Here is a 19,799-nt window from a genome sequence, read left to right as displayed (position 1 = left end):
CTTTTGTGTGTCTGGTAGACCAGGGGTTTTTAATCTTTTTTTTTCAAATTATTATATTAACTAATTACTATTAGTAATAATCATTATTTTTATTTATGTTTGAATATTTTTTTATCCTTGTTTATTTTAATCATTCTTTTAATTATTAATTATTTTTAAATCTTCATAAATGCAGAACAGTTACCACACATGCTTTTTCCAGGCATATATAAATGCAATTAAAATAAACATTTAAAAAAGGATGAAAATGAATACAAAATAAAAAGCAATAATAATAATTCAGTAATTTATATTATCAATGTACACATATTTGTATTGTAATATAGTTTATAAATTTACAGTACTTAATAAAGTTATAAACTATTGTTTTTTATTATTTTGTATTGATTTTAATCATTTGCATTTTTCTGTTTCTATTTATTTTTATTTTAATAAATAAAATAATGCTTTTAAACATCCTCAAACCAAACTTTTAAACAGATTAAGTGCTATTTAAAATGACGAACTAATATTTAGTAGGATTTTGCATTTACAGTAGGTCACTTATCAAATCATGCAACAGGACACATAATCAGTACTGTTGTAGGTTATAATAACTTCTCAAGAAAGACCCAGTCATTATGTGCTTGAATTTGGTGATGGCTATCTTTATATAATAAAATGCATACATCTATATCTGAATCTGGTGCTTAAACACATTCACTTCAAGGCTGTAAGCTGTTTGAGGGTAGGGTCTTTGCTATTTTTGCTTGCTGATGAAACTTCATTCTCGAGGGCATCTCGAATATCAATCAATACCAGCAAGAGCTTGTAATGGACCAGTGGACCCCAATCTACTGCTAGAACACCTACGCGTCTGTGACAGTTATTTGTTTGTAAAGCAGGTGTTTTAAAATAAAACTTGAACTTTTAGTGCATGCTTAGAAGATTTATTTACTTTAATAATGTATTTAACATGTAAAGTTTCCCAAGCGCTTAATGCTAAATACTGTCCAAAGGCGCCAGAAATAGTCCCCTGCGCTCATCAGTGTAAATCACTGCGCCTCACAGTGAGTGGAGCCTAACGAGGAAGTAGCGCCAGTCAGTTTTCAGTCAGCTGTCAAACACACAGCAACACAAGCACATCTTCACTTTACACACTAAATGATTGGCTTTTACTACATTTCTGGAGATTTCGCAGATTTAAATGCGCCTGGAGCTCATGAGGAGGTAAAACGCGTTTTCATATGGTTTAATTGATGTTACTTTATAGAAACGCTCGAGGTGACACATTTACCACCTCAAATAAGTTAAGCTTTTATTAGTAAACAGCGTTTAAAAAGCATTGTTTTATGTCTCCTCAAACGTGTACATGACATAACGTTAAGCACTTACTCATCAGGAGGAGAAATAGAAACTAAAACGCTGTTGGTCGTGAAAGTACCCGCTCTTCCAGCTCGGGATCAACTTTCACATTTATTAAACTGTTTAAACACTCAACGTGAGTAACAGACTTACACAAAAACGAGTTTTTTTCGATGTTTTATGCGGTTTTGGTGAGTTCTACGCGCAGATCTCGTGACTGGAGATCATGCTAAGCGGCTAACGCGTCGCTTTGATTTGTAACTTTTACTTTTATAAAGTGTTTTACGAACTGAATTCTTGCAAACGTGTGTTTCAGACGAAGGGGAAGTGATAAAATGTGTGTATATGCATGAGCTAGTAAGCGTTTTTTCTTTTCTGCTTACTGTCAGATGTGTAAAAATACAAATAAAGAAAAGACCAGTTCCCAAATAGATGATGTTTGTCACTCTGCAACTGTTTTTGTTGTGTATCTGGTTAAGTTAGGCAGTGTTTTATATTATATAGTTGATACATTAATGTAGCTGCATGTATATTGTACTTTAAGTCTTATAAAAAATGGTAGAAAGTCATTAAAAGAAGTATAGGAGGAGAGTGGTAGTCATGCTTTTTTCAATTGGATTTCCCTGGGATCATATGACACTGAGTAGGGATGTGTCTCAAAACTGTGCTCCTGTTTCCTCTCAGACCGTTGCAGGATGATTCCTGTGGTTCCTGTGGAGTCCTGCACACATGTCCTGGCAGAGTTTGACTGCCTGGACCCCCTGCTCTCCGCCCTGCGGCTGGACTCGGGACGGATCAGAGTAAATCACACATTTACCTGCTGAACTCACTACTGTGAGACAGTCAGAGTTTTGATTATAACAGCTTTTATGGCATCTGATATTCAGACTGACCTGAATTGTGCTTGGTGCTGTTTACTTTTCAGCACGCGTCATAAAACATGTTTTAGTTTCTGTTCTGTTTAGTCTATTTCATTTTCTGCAATAACAATTATTTTAATTATGGAGATAAAACCTGTTCGGGTCGTCTTTCGGCCCAAAAACCAAAAAGGAAAAAAATCTAAAAATATGTTTAACATGAAAAAAATGTCCATTACCAATTTTTTTTTTTTTTTTTTTGCATTGCAACATTGCAGTACTAGTCTAAATGATTGAAAAAATAATAAAAATTTTTTTAAAGAAATTGCATTTTTTAATTTAACATAAAAGCGGTACAAAAAAAGATCAATTTAATATATAAAATGTTATAACTAATATAAGAATACTAATTAAAATTGTACATATAATTAACTTTATTTGCATTGCATTTCAGTAATGAGGATTTTTTTGTTGCATTACATTAAAAACCAAAAATATATTATTTTTTATTTAATAATTATTCTTTAATAATTTTTATATATTATTTTTAAGCATAAATATTTTTTTTTCTATTTTCTATTTATAGTATATTATTTGTTATTTTTTATTTGTTTCTTGTTCTTGGCAGGTTTTGTGAGATTCTGTCTAATATCCTTCTGTCCCTGTCTGTGTATCTCGCAGTGCACATGTCTCTCTGTGTCAAGGAAGTGGTTGGCTCTGGGGACGTCTGCCGGAGGGCTTCACCTCATTCAGAGAGACGGCTGGAAGCAGAAACTCATTCTCACACACAAAGTACACAACTAAATCATTTCACAAGTTCCCCTTTAACACAGTTAGTGATTGAGTTGGTGCACAGAACTATCAGCGGTGTCAAAATACTGTTGTCCAGCATTATAAGTTAGATATCAGTGTATTTGCATTAGTGCTGCATGATAAATCAAAGTAAAACCAAGGAATTGCAATATGGCTTAGTGTGATTATCAAATCACAAAAGCTGTGATTTAATTAAATAAATATATGCACTGAGTGAACACAGTTCATTTACATGTGAGCAGCTCGTGATCCAGTGTTTTCAGCATCTCATAGTGGCTAGGTTCACAGTAAATGCTGCTCCACACAAACTCCAAACAAAAAAAAGAAAAGTTTTCCATCAAAGTAAAAGTTTAATGGTTTAACGTTTAAAAATAAAGAAATTAAGACCATAAATATTAGTATTGTAGTTGTAATGTGAAACAAAATTGTTATTGTTTTATTATTCTTATTTTTTTTTTTTTTTTTTTTTACGGTAAAATATTCTTGATTTTTATTAGATTTTTTTTATTTAATAATAATAAATATTATTATTGGTTACACTTTATTTTAAGGTGTCCTTGTTACAGTATAATTATATATTTAAGTACTGAGTAATATTAATTAACTACATGTACTTACTATATGGTTAGGATTTGGGTTTGTCTTAGGGTTACTTGCATGTAATTATGCATAATTTATTGTTATTATAATAGTAAGTACATGTAACGTGTGTAACAAGGACACCTTAAATAAAAGTGTTTCCTTATTATTAATGTTATTTATTTTTATTCTTATTTTTTCATGCAGCCCTAATTTCTGTGTTTAAACTTTGTGCAATCTGCAACAGTATATGCATGACATATTTGCTTTTTCCTGTGTTTATAAATAGTTATTGATCACACCAGCACACAGGATACTAGTGCTCTGGCATTAACTTACCCTTGCATCTGGGCTCAGAGTGCATCATTCTCTGCTTTGACCCATGAAACATGTTTTTACAAGCTAGAAAGAGCGTGCACAGGCAACAGGGAAAATAGGGAAACTTTACTGTCTCTAAATGCCTTTGAAAAAATGGTAGAGATTAATAATAACAGCCATAACATAATAGCCATAATTTTTCTAGTTCTGCTTTTTTCTCTCCTTTTTTTAGGAAGGCTCAATCACGCAGGTCTCATGCTGCCCCCATGATGAAGACTTTATCGCTGTAGCAACGAGGTATTCATATTCACGTTTATATGCGCTCCTGGTGTTTTTGGTTGCCAGTCTGGACTCTTTTGATGTGTGTGTCCCAGTCAGGGTTTGGTGGTGGTGTGGGAGCTGCATTTAGAGCGGCGTGGCCGTCCTGAGCGCGTCTCTGTGTCCTGGGAGCACCGGGGACAGACGGTAACATCCCTGTGCTGGGACACCGCAGCCCTCCGAGTGTTTGCCGGAGATGTCGGAGGGAAAGTGTCCTGCGTCCGAGCTGGATCATCTAAACTCGGGAAGGTATAAGAAAACTTTAAAGTTTTAACACTTGAAGTTTTAAGCATGTCAGTGTGGCCATACACTACTGCTCAAAGTTTGGGGTCTGTAAGATTTTTTTAATGTTTTTGAAAGAAGTCTCTTCTGCTCACCAAGGCTGCATTTATTTGATCAAAAATACAGTAAAAATAGTAATATTGTGAAATGTTATTACAATTCAAAAGAAATGGTTTGTATCTGAATATATTTTAAGATGTAATTTATTCCTGTGATGCAAAGCTGTATTTTCAGCATCATTACTCCAGTCTTCAGTGTCACATGATCTTCAGAAATCATTCTAATATACTGAATTGCTGCTAAAGAAACATTTATGATTATTATCAGTGTTTGAAACGGTTGTTCTTCTTCATAAACTGCAATACATTTTTGTCAGGATTCTTTGAATGGAAGTTCAAAAGAAGAGCATTTATTCAGAATAGAAATCTTTTGTAACACTATGAATGTCTTTACTGTTACATTTGATTAATTTAATGCATCTTTGCTGAATAAAAACAGTTTAATGCATTTTATTTAAATGAAAACCAGTGATTTTAATCTGTGCTTGTGTGTTTCTGTCTGTGTTTGTTGTGGTTTGGCGTCCAAACAGGGCTCTGCGTTTGTGATCTTCCCAATTCAGACCATCACCACAGTGGATTCACGAGTGGTTCAGCTGGGCTACTCGGACGGACACCTGGTGGTCTCGTCTCTCAGCCGCTGCTACCTGTGTGACACGGAGAGGTGTGTGTGTTTGCAGGAGACATGGGAAGTCCCACAGCTATACCAACAATTAGTTAAATAAAGGAAAAACTACCTGCAAGAGATCATTAAAAAAAATGTACCATTTGATTAGAATAAGGCTCTTTATTTGATCAAAATTTCATGTCAGACATTGATATCACATTATCACCAATGTTCTCAGACCATAACTTAGATTAAAATGCGTATTAATCGTAAGAAAAACCAAATAAAAAAATCCCTCTGTTCCTGCTTCTGTTCCACTCTCAGGGAGAAGTTCTGGCGTGTGGGTAATAAAGAGCGAGATGGAGAGTTTGGGGCATGTTTTCTCCAGCAGGGTTCGGCGGGTCAGCGGGGTCAGGCGCTGCTGTACTGCGCCCGGCCCGGCTCGCGCTTATGGGAGGCCAGTTTCGCTGGAGAGGTCCTGAGCACACACCAGTTTAAACAGCTGCTGGCCTGCCCACCACTGCCCCTCGTCTCTTACAAGTGAGTGCTTGTGTGTTTAACACTAACTTGTGACCTCGTTAGTGTTTGTTGTTCTTCCTCTTAGTTTTGTATCTCCATACTTTTCTCTCTATGTATTTGTTGTGTTATGTATTTTTGTTTTCAGGAATGAGCCACATTTCAACCCAGCACAGACGAGTCCACAGTCTCTGGCTTTCCCAAGACTCCTCCAGTTTGGGTAACCACCCCCTGTACTATAATAACACACGACCTTTAGTAAAGACGCAATATTTCATACCTGCTTTTATGACTATGATGGTAACATCTCAGGTTAGAAAGGTTTTTGGGTTAATATTTAACTTGTGAATTGTGTGTGTTTCTTAGCGATCAAAACCTACTCACCTGGACAGATTCGGCCATCTACATCTTCACCCCTCACAGCGGTCAGGTTCTGCTGTGGACAGAGGTCAAAGGTGAGAGGTCATTGTTTAACGTATATGAGGTTTTAATTATGAAACTTCACAATGCACAAAAATACATTTACTATAATAAATCGATTGATAGATAGTTATTAAATACATATGTTAAAACATATTATTAATATGTTTATATATACATAAATGTATTAATGTTTTAACATATGTATTTAATAACTATATAAAAATGAATAATATTTTATATAAATGTGTGTGTATATATATATATATAATATATATATATATATATATATATATATATATATATATATATATATATATATTAAGTTATTTTATATTTTATTGTAGTTATATATAAAGTATAAAAATAACTTTGTAAAAATGTCAAATACATTTTACATATTGAAAAAATATATTATATGATATTATTGATATTACAGCTCCTTATGGATCTTTATCTGCCTTCCTAAAAATATTGAATATAAAATTAGCATAATTTTTTAATAATGTAATAATAATATATAAATAAACATAATTAGCATAAAACAACACATACATATATTTTAACAATATATTTTAGATAGATTAACAATATAATTTATATATATATATTTTTTTTTATAAAGTTTATAAAAAAAATTTAATATTGTATGATGTCTTTTATTGTATGACCTGATTTATAGCTCTTGGATCTGTATCTGTCGTCTCTTCTCTATAGATGTGGTGGAGATTTCAGTTTTCCGTAATGAGCTATTTTGTCTACACGGTGACGGCCGTTTGTCTCACCTGTCCCTGATGTCACCTGAGCGCTGTGTGGAGCGTCTGATGAAGAGGGAGAACTGGACGCTCGCCACCACCGTCTGCTGCATGTTTCAGCACGCCATTATTACATCCAGGGTACACATACAAACACCAACACATATAGTATCCATACGGTGCAGTATGCATTAAATATAAAAAATAGCATTAAATGTTACAATAATTATTTAATTAACATTTAATATTATATTAGTACTCCATTCCAAATGAAGTCTCACTCTTCTGCATTTCCTCCTTAGGCCAGGAAGTCCCTCCCCATTGATCGGCTGGAGCAACTTAAGGCTCAGCTAAACTCCGGCTCCCAGCAGCAGCTGATTGGTCAGCTGGAGGAAGTGATCAGCAAACTGGAGCCACTGGACTCCGCCTGCAGCAGTCGCAGAAGCAGTATTTCCTCACACGTGAGTCCAAAAACACACAGGCATATGTACAGATCAGAAGTCTCGTTAACCGAAATTGACAGTATTTATTGCTTAATTTCCTAATAAAATAGACAGAATTTGAAATCTGAGACTTTGTTTCATATCAAAAGTAACAAAGCACAGAGCTTAGTCTATTGCGGTTTATTGGATGGGAGGCGCACTATATGTACTGTTCATTCATCAACTGAAAACAGCATCGATTGGGATTTAAGAATCGATATTGGTTCATAAAAACGAGAATCTATTAAAATCGAGAAATCGTTTTTTTGTTTTACCCAGCCCTAGTCTGTTTTGTTGTTGTAAGTGGCCTCTGCTGTCACTGCAGTGTTGAACATGAAAAGTGACGCACAGTCTCTGTTCATCTTTTCTCATCATAAATAAATAAATGCATAAGCCTATATGCTCGTCCTGTAGGTTCATGATTAAAAATGAAAATGAGAACCAAAATACAAGCAATTAAATGTGTTACTATAATTTAAATAAGAAAAATAAAATGACTGGTAATAATAGATTATGACAGAATTTTTACGAGCCTGTCCGTCAAAATGATGGATAATGTTAATAAAGTCTAACGCAACCTCTGGTACAGATGAATGTTTTTAAATAAAAATGACTGTTGTGCGCAGGAGAGCTTCAACGTTCTGGACTGCGGCATCTACCGTGTCATCAGCCGAAGAGGCAGCCAATCAGACGATGATGCCAGCTCCCTCGCCAACCAATCGATGCTTGAGGAGGAGCGGCTGAAGGAGTTCAGTTTCACCGAGGAGGAGCAGGTGGAGAATGGTGAGACTGAGAGAGAGTCACTGAGAAAACAAAAGATCGATTTCAGACCTAAAAGCGTGTTAGCAGATTCCGGCTCTCTCAGTGGGAATTATTTGTCCTAAAACAGGAAGTACTCCACTCTCATTTCATTATTGATCAGAAAGTATGGAAGCTTGTTTATGCCATGGGATAAAAAAAATAATAAAAACAGGCAGTTGCAGCTTTTTATCTCAGAATTGCAAGATATAAACTCAAAGATATAAACTTGCATTTCTGACTTTTTTTCAGAATTGTTCATTCGCAAACTCGTAATTGACTCTTTGCAAAGAGTTACTGTTGCTGTCCCCTAAAAGCCACTCCACACATCTTCTCACGCCGTGAAAAATACCTCACGGAGCAAAGAGGAAACTGACAACACGCTGACAGACAAGATAGAGCAGGTTACTTCTGTTATGAAACAAGGTCTCAGCTTTCAAATTTTGTTATTTTTTAAGAAATTCAAACAATAAATAATGTTTTGTGGCTCTTTTATGTGCCACGACAGGTCACTGTGGTGCCTCAGTTCAAATGACAAGTGAACCGATCATCTCTTCCTCTTTACTGGTTATAGCACGAAATAAACACGAATGAACATCAGAAGATATCTTGTTTTTACTGTGGAAAGACGTCAGCTCAATACACACCATTTTTCAAGTTCAAGTCCACCAATGCTAATCTACTCTCCCGTCTGATTTGTTTGTCAGACGAGATGGCAGATTCGCCGTTATGATTGGTCAGATCGCCTGTCAATCAAATTCGCGGTGAAAGGTTAATTGTGAGATATAAACTTGCAGAATTATGAAATGAAAAATTGCAGTTACTTCTTTTTTTATCTCATGGCAAAAAAAACAGGCTTTCATAAGCGAGATTTTCTTCAACACATACTACACAGATACTGTAATTTCCCATTTTACTAATTTCACATATTTCGGAGAGAATCAGGATATTAATCAAGGAAAACAAATGTAAACATGGACTTAATTTTATTTATTGTGAAAAAAAAATGAAGGATTAGCAAATAAAATACATATTATTGGCATATAACATACAACAGATGAATCGTGGACAGTAAGACCAGGGATGTGTATTAAGGTAGCAAATGAGTTTAATTCCAATTTTAATTTTCACATCCAAGCAAGAATTCTGCACAAAGCAACAAACTCACCACCATTCAGAACTTAACTGATATTTAATAACCAATTTGCATGTTCAGTATTCCGACAAATAAGATTTCACTGCTTGCAGAGCTGTTGTTCAAAATAAAAACCAAACAACTGACAAATAATGCAGTTTGTGGTATGACAAAAAATATCATTTTTAATATTGTGAATTATTTTTTTAATAGTTTTATAGTAGTAATTGTATGTCAGTGTGTTGTATGTCAAATATTGTGCAATAAAATACACTAAAAACATCACTGAGCAGTAGTTTAATCATTCATCTGGTGTTTTGAATGTTCTTCTTTTTCTGATCATTATAATCTGCTTTATTCTCGATCTCTCTTCAATCATTTCTCTATTATTTCATCTCCTCCTTTTGCTGTCCTAGACTCTCAGTCTGTGTGTGGAGAGGCCGACAGGTCAGACACCAGCTTGCAGTTTCTGCCGCTGCCTTTCCGCTCAAAACCCCCACGAGTCGCCCTGCAGGCTGTTCGAGACAGGTACACACACACATACACACTTATACAGCTGTCCCTAAAACTGTAACAATTTCACTTCCTCTTAAATTTCACACCAGACCCGGTCTGCTCTGCTCTGATTGGCTGGATCACAAGGAAGTAAAATTCCGCTGAAGAGTCAAAATTCTATTAATGCTCATTAAAATGCAGCTGCTGACCCCCAGGTTATTTTTAACTGTAACTTCCTGTTTCGTCGTAGTGTCACATATTGCTTTGTCTCATTGTCTCATTTTATGCTGATGCCTGTGATTGGTAAGGTTACCAGTTATTTCTGCTCTGTTTTCTTTGTGCCTGCATTTTATTTCCTTATATTTCAGGCAATCTTTGCTGATGTTGATGACTATCTCTGTGTTTTGTGTCTGTAAATATGTGTACGTCAGTGTCTCCAGCTTTGTGAAAAAGACCACCGAGAAGATCAACACGCTTCAGATGAACACAGACCTGTGGCCTCGGCCTGACTTCAGGGAAGGGGTTCATACGGAGGTCACGGCCACGGTGACCCCTCTTCCAGAAGAAGTCGAGCATGAGTGAGTCTGCTTTACTTTCTGACTCCCTGTTGATGTTTTCTGACTGCTGCCATTGGTGATTTGTATATTGACATTGTTTTTATTGTGGTTTTTGATTGTCTCTCTGTAATTGAACGCTGAGCAGTCCAGCTCGGAGTCTGAGCTGCAGGAGTTGAAGGCCGCCACAAAGAAAGCCATGTGAGTTTAGAGGAGCTCTGCTTCGTACTGCTGCATACAGACAGGAAGATGTTCAGTCAAGTTGAATCATAAGCTGTTCAATGTTTGCAAATGTTACATTAATTAGAAAATCATAAAATTATTTGGAAATTATTTACTTTTTATTCAGAAAGGATCCATAAAATTGGATCAGAATTGACATTTATAGTGTTACAAATTTTTTTTATTTCAAACAAATGCTGTTCTTTATAACTTTCTGTTCATTTAAGGACCCTAAAATAATCTATCATGGTTTCCACAAAAATATGAAGCAGTTTTCAACATTGATAGTATTAATACTGTACATTTTTCTTGAGCAGCAAATCAGCATATTAGAATGATTTCTGAAGGATCATGTGACACTGAAGACTTGAGTAGTGATGCTAATAAATTCAGCTCTGCATCACAGAAATACATGACATTTTACAGTATATTATATTAAAAGAGAAAAACATTTTTTTAATTGTAATAATATTCCACTGTATGCAGAATTGGTGAGCATAAAACATTTCAAAATCTTGCCCAGTCCAAACTTTTGAACTGTAATTTAGTCATTTCCATAATCAATTTTTCAACCTCGAGTTTATAGGTTAAAAATAAATACATTAATGAAAAGAGAAATTATGTATTTTATGTGCACAATTAGAAATAGAAGTTTTTCACAGTTGTGTTGAGCCATTTGCTGTTAATTTTAATAGCCTTCAGTGTGACAAATGATTTTTTTTAAAAGTACGTATAATTATATTTAGTCTCTCAATTAATATTAAGTCATACAACGTGTGTATAATAATGACAATGAATATTTTCCAAGTTCTTTCAAATTGTTTTAGATGAAATATAGCATATCATACTATTTGAAATTACTACCCATTCACTGTAGTTGCTTTTCCTGCGCACTGGACTGTTATTAGAGTTGATATTTTTTCCTCTGCAGCTCTGAGATCCAGGACCCCATGGTTTTATTGGACCCTGTCTGTCTAAGCGATGTACTTCGAGAGTGGGCTCCAGTTCTGGAGAGGGTCCTGGGTCCGGAGGATCACACCAGACCTACAGAAACTCATGAGGAGAAGCCTCTGGAGGAGGAAGAGATTGTTTCATCAATGTCCTGCTGTGTCGTGGTTCAGCCAGATATCTACTCTGCTAACCTGGATGAACCTGCTGCAACCCTTACTGAAGAAGAGGACCATGGAGAGAGCACCCCTTGTTCCACCGCCCCAGTCAGAGCGCTGTCCTCACCTCTGGCGAATCATGTCGAACTAATACAGCTGTTTTCCCCCAAACCCCTGCCCACTGACCTCCAGGCTGACCTCTCACAGCTGGCCTGTCTTTATCTGGAGATGGGCTGTCCCGGTAGAGGAGGCATCGAAAGCGTGTGTGTGTTCCTGAGGAGGTACTTCTTCCTGTTGGACCAGGAGAGAGTGAGGAAGATGTGTATGCTGCGATACAGAGAGCACCGCAAGGTGATGAAGGCGTATATTGCTGGCATGCTGGGTAAGCTTTTTACATAAATGTGTATTAACTGTAATAACTGGTGCATTTAAGTCCTCCTGGGGAGTTTGTATTTGCATGTTGGCAAGTCATAATTGCAACTCTGGTTGGAGCAAAAAGTGAAACTAAAAGTAAAATTAAAACCAATAAAAAATATATATATACAATTATTTCAGCTAGTTTTCAATGCAACATTTCTCATTTTGATTTAGTTCGACTTGTACTAAAATAAAACTAAAATAAGATTAATAAACTAATATATATATATATATATATATATATATATAATATATATATATATAACTGTATATGCATATATTTAAAAAACAATAAAAATGACAAAAAATAAAAGCTGATAATAGCATTAAATTATAATAGTATATCTCAGTGATACTAAAGTAAGTCAGAGTCAGTTTTTCATAAAAAACAGTTTTTTTATTTTTTATTTTAAATAAACTAAAGAATTTGATTTGGGTGTGTCTTTGCTTTTTTGTTTTTTATTCAGTTCCTGAAGGTGCTGTAAATTTAATCGTTAGATATTCTATCATAATTGTGGAGTACTATAGTATTTTGTTCATGGAGCTGGATTTATTGTTAAATGAAAAAAATAATAATTTTAGAAAATCCAGTTTTTCACTTGTATTTGCGACATTCATGCAGGTTCAACTCATTAATACAGTCTTTCCAACATGACTTAAATGTACCAAATGAATCATTACACAGCCCTGCATTATATTCGATGAATTAAATCCAGTAATTTTTTTCTTATTATTTTTGAGCTGCAATTATACATATGTAAAATGTTTAAAAACTGTCCGTGACAGACAAATATCATTAATATGTTTGAATTCAGCATCATCAATATCTTTTGCAAAAAAGCGGATTTTTTTTTCTTTAAGATTCAGGGCTGAGTGATTGTAGTTGTGTTAATATCAATTCTCCTAATATTCTGTGGCGTGTTGTAGAGTTCACTCAGGCCAGTAAGGTGGTGGAGGTGATTCAGAAGGGCGATCTGCTGAAATCTCTGCGCAGTCTGAGAGAACTTCAGCCCTGGAACGCACCTCTGCTACTCTCACACCTGTACAGGTGAGTTTAGTATCTATATGTAATGACAATATGGCCACCTGCAGACCTGAATATAATGCTTTTTTTCTCTCTACAGACTCTATGATAAACACGGAGAGGTGGCTGTTCGTGCCTACCCGCAGTTCTATCCCACAATCCTCCCCTCTGACATCATGGCCATGGCTTTACCCAGCCACTTCCTGCCTTATCTGGACAATCTGGTCCAATCACGAGCCGAGCAGCAGCGGTACGGCTGCGTTTCATTATACAGTGTTTTTGATGTTTGTTTATCATAGTTGTTTCATACCCCCTTTTTGAATACATCAAATAAACTATTTTTGTCATCCCACATTTTCTCTCTCTTGCTCTCTCCTCCACCCAGAAACTCTCCGACACAATATTCTCTAAAAGGCTCTATCCATCACATGATGCCCCACAAAAGGATGACACACTCACTGCTGACGGACAGCCCAGGTACAAAAAACTGTTTATACGTAACTAGATTCCTCAACAAGCAAATATGAGGAATTTTTCATGTCTGTAAAATAAATTATATACATATACATATACATAAAGGGCAGAGGTGGAAAGTCCAGGTGTCAGAAAGTAAAAGTCCTGCCATATGTTTATTCTACTCATGAACTGATTTCACTAATTAGCAAATATAGGTAATTTATATACAGCCCTAAATTTAGTCGTTTTTTTTCCCAGACATTAATGTGTCCTGTTTAATTTGATGAATGACTATCATGCATTTATAGCCTTTCTATGTGTATAAAATCACTTGTACACCTTGTGCAATATGTATATATGGTACTCCGTACCATTTAAATACATTATTTGTATATAATGTCTCCTGTGCTGTAGGTGGCACTCTCATTTCTTCAGCTGGGGTTATGGGCGTCTGCTGTCTTTGCTGATTCGTCTGCCTGCTGATCTGGCCTCCAAACAGAAGATGCTGGAGATGTGCAGGACTCACGGGTGAGTGTAGAATTAGCATGGATAGAATTGGATCAGAATGTGTAGTTGTGTATACTGTGACTGTGTTATTTGTCTCTCAGGTATTGGATGGGTTACCTGTACCTGTGCAGAGAGCTGCAGCGGCGGACCGAGGCTTTCAGTGCCATCTGCAGACTGGACGACATGACACTACTAGAGGGGGATGATGGTACAACAAACACAGATGCTCAAAACTATCAATACTAAGTCACTTAATTTGTTTATTTTAACCAAGAACCTGGCTTTCTGACTGACACTTAACGACGCTGTGGAGTTATTCTATGTCTGTTATGCCTCTCTCTTTGTCTTTCTGCAGGCATTGTACCTCAGTCTCTTGATGAGTGGGTGTTGTTTCTCCAGCTCTCCCAGCAAATCAGTTCAAGCATCGAAGCCCCGCCCACTTCAGCCCTTCCCAGCAACCCCAATGGATCCTGTTCAGACGACACTAACGGCACAAGCGATAGTTCTCCCGACCTATCAGATGATTCGACTGACTGGAGCATTCGCGTCAGCCCGGAGAACATCATCCTGCGTCTAGTGCGGGTCTTCGGGCCGGACCGGGCCCTGACGGCCCTCCAGGAGCGCGGGATACCGGTGGATCTCAGTTCACGCTCAACGCTGGTCTGCGATCTGCTTCGTGTGGCTGAGAAGCGGCAAAGGTGAGAGCATGGAAAATAATAGTATGCTTTTCAGAAAGCAGTACTCTAGTATTCAATGCCAAACTTACTGTTTTTAAAAATATAAGTATATACTATAAGTTTATAGTATATACTATAAATATAAGTATATACGATAAGTATATATAAAAGTATACAATAAAAATATATACTGCACAGTATGCTAGAATTCTATTCCAAACATATTAGTTAATTTAACATACTAACATGTGACTCTTACTATTTCTGAAATAGAAGGAGAAGTATAGTAGTATTCTAAGTTTTTGAAAATTGCTTAGCATTCTGCAGTCTACAGTGTATATACTGCACAGTATGCAAATATTATATTTCAATCTAATTGTTTTTGGAAAATACCAAGCAGTTTATATTAAATAGCAGGCAGAATGGTAGTATTCCATTACGAACATATTAGTTGAATTTGGGATAGCATGCTACCATACGACATGATATTTTTGTCATATAAAATTATAAAAAGCATAGTAGTGTAAGCAGTATAGTAGTATGCTATTTTGAATTTAAACAGTGTTTTGGAAAATTAGTAGTCCATCGCGATCATATTGGCTAAATTCGGAATTGCATACAGTATAGTATTGCTATTTCTGCCATATTATATAGAGCGGTATAATAAATATTGTAAAGTATTAGGCAGTCTACAGTATAAACTGCCCAGTACGCTAGTATTACATTAAGAAATAGTATGCTGGGTACAGTATCTACTGCCCAGAAGCTAGTATTCAGTGCTGAACATATTGGTTGAATTCAGAATAGCTTACTAGCATAAGACTCTTACTTTTTCTCCCACATAAATATGTTATGCTATTTTAAATTTAGACATTGTTTGTTTTGGAAAATAGTACGCAGTATACATTATATAGCATGCAACACACTAGTATTTCATTACAAACATATTGTTTTAGGATGGAAAATAGTAGGCAGTGTACAGTATATACAAGCTAATATTCCAATACAAACATTCAGGATAGCATACTAACTAACATACTGCTCCTTACTATTTCTTACTACTACTCTTCCATATAATGATATAGTAGAAATGGTAAGAGTAGTATGAATGAAATAATATGATATTTTGAATTTAGACATTGATTTTTGTAAAATAGTGTGCTGTGTACAGTATACACTGCCCAGTATGCTAGTATTCCATTCTGAACATTTGTTGAATTCGCAATGGCATACTAGCATACGACTCTTGCTATTTCTGCTTTATAAATATATGGGAGAAATAGTAAAAGTAGTATGCAATTTTGTTAAATACTAGTGAGTGTACGGTATATACTGTGCACTATGCTGATATTCTGTTTAGAACATATTGGTTGTCTGGCATACTAGCATACTACTTTTACTATTTCTTTCAAATTCAAATTTCAAGTTCAGATTTAGACATTGTTAGCCATTGTTATTTTGGAAAATAGCATGTTAGTAGTCCATTCCAAACATATTGTTTTTGGAAGGCAATATTAGGCAGTGTACAGTACACCACGTTCCAAATTATTATGCAAGTGATATATATCAATAGGATTTTGGTACAATTAAGAGTCAGATTTTTGCTTGTGTGGTTTTTCACATCTTTTTAGATAATTGTATCAATCTCAGACAGGTTTGGTCAATAGTTTGAGGTCTTCTCAGGTAAATGGAAACCCTACTTAAAGAGGTTGTTCCACATTATTAAGCAAGTCACAATTCTCATGAAATATGGTGAGGAAGAAAGATCTTTCTGAAGATGAAAAGTATGAAAAAATGCAATGTCTTGCAAAAGGCATCAAAACAAACAATATTTTGTGAAAAGCAGATAGAGATTTTTGAACTGTCAAAAGATTTGTGAGTGACTTAGAGCACAGGAGATCTTGGTCAGATAAAGATTTATTAAGGAAAGTTTCTGTCAAACAATGAACTGTATTGTAATGGCAGCTGTAAAAAAGCCCCTGCTGAGCAGCAGACAGATGTTTGAAGCTCAAGATCCTCTCCATGCAGACTGACAGTTGTGTGTAAAGCTGCTTTCAGTCACTGCTAACCAAACCTCACAAAGAGAAACCTGCACAGTGGCTGTAGAAACACATTTTCAAACTGTTTCGCACAATGGTATTTATGCAGCATGGGGTGTGTTATCCTGCATGAAAATCCTTTTATTTCCGAGAGCACTATTCTCCATTTTATACCACAGCAGAAAATGGTTAGTTATGAACTCCACATATCTTGAAGAAATCATTTTGACACCCTAACTTCTCACTTCCCAATATTCCAACCCAAATCATGACCCACCACCTCCTCGCAGATGTCTCAGTCTCATTGGAATAGGATGATCATTCATCAACTATCAGAAATCCATTTATCAGGACCACCCATTGTACTGCAGCATTCGTAAGTGAATAAAACTATTTAAAAACAAGTCTTGATTACACACAACAGCCACTGTGCAGGTTTCTCTTTGTGAGGTTTGGTTAGCAGTGACTGAAACACAGCTTTACACACAACTGTCAGTCTGCATGGAGAGGATCTTGAGACTCCAGGAGCTTCAAACACCCGTCTGCTGCTCAGCAGTGTTTTTTTTACAGCTGGTATTACAATACAGTTCATTTGTTTGACAGAAACTTTGCTCAATAAATCTCTATCTGACCAAGATCTCCTGTGCTCTAAGTCACTCACAAATCTTTTGACAGTTCAAAAATCTCTATTTGCTTTTCACAAAATATTGTTTGTTTTGATGCCTTTTGCAAGACATTGCATTTTTTAATACTTTTCATCTTCAGAAAGATCTTTCTTCCTCACCATATTTCATGAGAACTGACTTGCTTAATAATTTGGAACAACCTCTTCAAGTACGGTTTCCATTTACCTGAGAAGACCTGACAAACTATTGACCAAACCTGTCTGAGATTGATACAGTTATCTAAAAAGATGTGAAAAACCACACAAACAAAAATCTGACTCTTTATTGTACCAAAATCCTATTGATATATCTCACTTTCATAATAATTTGGAACGCCGTGTACATACTGCATAGTATGCTTATATTCCATTCAGATCTATATGTTTTTGGAAAATAATAGGCAGTAAATTAAATAGCGAGCAGATTGGTAGTATTCCGAACTAAACATGTCATTTTAGGAAAATACTAGGCAGTGTACTGTATATATCATTACGACCAAGTATTTTATTTTTTTTGTATTTTGGAAAATAGTAGGCAGGGTATAGTATATACTGCTCAGTGTACTTGTATTCCATTCTAAATGTAGGTAATGTTTAACAATTTCTTTGTTTTCTCTCTGATGTTTTAGAGCACTGATTCAGACCATGTTGGAGCGCTGTGACCGCTTTCTGTGGTCTCAGCACGCTTAAGACCCCTGTGTCCACATGATCTCCACATATGCCTCCAGGACCCAGCGCTGCTCTCAGTATGGACACACTACGGCCTGCCTTCAGTAGATTGGGTCATGTATCTATAAAACAGCTGCTCTGGGATCAGCTGCCTTGCTGGAGATAATGTGGCAGATCAGCTGATTTCAGATTGTGATGCATTCCAGTCAATCTAACACAGATTCCAATAGTTGTTTTTTTTTCGCACCAGCACTATGACTGTATTGTGCCGTAAATGCTGAAAGCATTGCGTGGGAATCACATGACTTGGTCTAAACTGTTCTTCAGTATTTTGTCTCCTGTTTCTTATATAGCCATTTAATAAGGTGCTGACACAGTATTAACAATGGGCTTTTTTACATCATAAATCCATTTGCACATAAATCATCCTATTGAATTGAATGCAACAATTTATGTAAGAATACTTTAATCTACACTTCCATGTTTACTAATGTTTTCATGTGGTTTTAGGACTATGTAGAATATACAATATATCTCTTATTTATATATATATATATATATAAATATATATAGATAGATAGATAGATAAGATAGATATATCTATACCTATCTATCTATCTATCTATCTATATAATAAATGCATATATATTTATCAATTTAATAGCCTTAATTAAATTTTCATCAAGTATTTGAGAACCTTGTGAAACAAGGGAAAACTAACAAAGCTGTGTTCTTTTAAAAGAGATAACTATAAATAATTGTGAATGTATGAACTAAAAGAGTTTTGTAACTAATGCCATGTGGCTCCGCTGGTTTAACAGGCTGCTCTTAATGAGAAGCTCAATAAATACGAGTATCATGTTCATTTATAACCGTGTCGAAAGTGTCGTTCCTTTGAACGCGTGACTGAGAGAATCTTTCTTCATCGCTCTTCATGCAGACTAACATCATTTGAATGCATGGAAAGAGCAGTGCTAGCAGTGAATTTGTGAGGATTTTATAAAGCTCATTATTTTTGCACTGACACTAGATTTGGATTGTAAATGGACGTGCTGCGCTACACAAGCACATTTACATCTTGTGCCAGCTTGACACTGATTTCCTCTGTAGGTCCGTGAGGCACGTGCTCCCGTCAGACGTGTGCTGCATCAAACCCGGCGAGAACAACAGCCTTTTAGTCATCGTCCTGGAATCCCCGAAGTTCTCCTCACTTTCCAATTTCTCTTATCAGACTTTCAGAACCGTCTGTTTCTCTCTGTTGCTCCACTGACCTCTTTTCCAGGTGTGTCTTCTATCAGATCGTCCCTCAGCAAAAATAAGCATCATCAGCAGGTCAGAAAAAAAAGCATCACTACAAAAAACAACAACAAAAAACTAACAACAAATAAAAAATAAACAAACAACCCAAAAAAAAAAAAAAATTTGCTTAATATTTATTCACCCTGAGGCCGCTTGAGATGAGTTTGTTTGTTTATCAGAAATTATTTGGAAAAATTTAGAATTGTATATCTTGCTCACCAATGGATGCTCTGCAGTGAATGGGTGCCGTCAGAATGAGAGTCCAAACAGTTGATAAAAACATCACAATAATCCACACCACTCCAGTCCATCAAATAATGTATTGAAAAATGAAAAACTGCATGTTTGTAGGAAACAAATCCATCATTAAGGCATTTTAATTTTAAACAG

At 35.7% G+C, this 19,799-nt stretch overlaps 1 protein-coding gene across 1 annotated transcript; it reads left to right on the top strand.

The window, feature by feature from the left end:
• Nucleotides 1–2,028: 2,028 nt before the first annotated feature.
• hps5 (HPS5 biogenesis of lysosomal organelles complex 2 subunit 2) lies at nt 2,029–18,979 on the top strand. Its single transcript, XM_042752772.1, is given in 23 exon segments — nt 2,029–2,144; nt 2,883–2,993; nt 4,144–4,208; nt 4,286–4,478; nt 5,101–5,231; nt 5,499–5,714; nt 5,839–5,910; nt 6,057–6,145; nt 6,828–7,006; nt 7,168–7,326; nt 7,974–8,130; nt 9,697–9,808; nt 10,207–10,352; nt 10,461–10,530; nt 11,483–12,039; nt 13,002–13,122; nt 13,199–13,356; nt 13,460–13,521; nt 13,523–13,575; nt 13,969–14,082; nt 14,163–14,269; nt 14,417–14,759; nt 18,071–18,979. Coding segments are annotated over 23 exon segments (3,381 nt in total). The 5' UTR covers nt 2,029–2,039; the 3' UTR covers nt 18,132–18,979.
• The last annotated feature ends 820 nt before the right edge of the window (nt 18,980–19,799 follow it).

This window comes from Cyprinus carpio, chromosome B25 (genome assembly GCF_018340385.1).
Source record: "Cyprinus carpio isolate SPL01 chromosome B25, ASM1834038v1, whole genome shotgun sequence".
Lineage (NCBI taxonomy): Eukaryota > Metazoa > Chordata > Actinopteri > Cypriniformes > Cyprinidae > Cyprinus > Cyprinus carpio.
The sequence above is the reverse complement of the archived record's forward strand: the minus strand, read 5'-3'. Positions and strand labels throughout refer to the sequence as shown.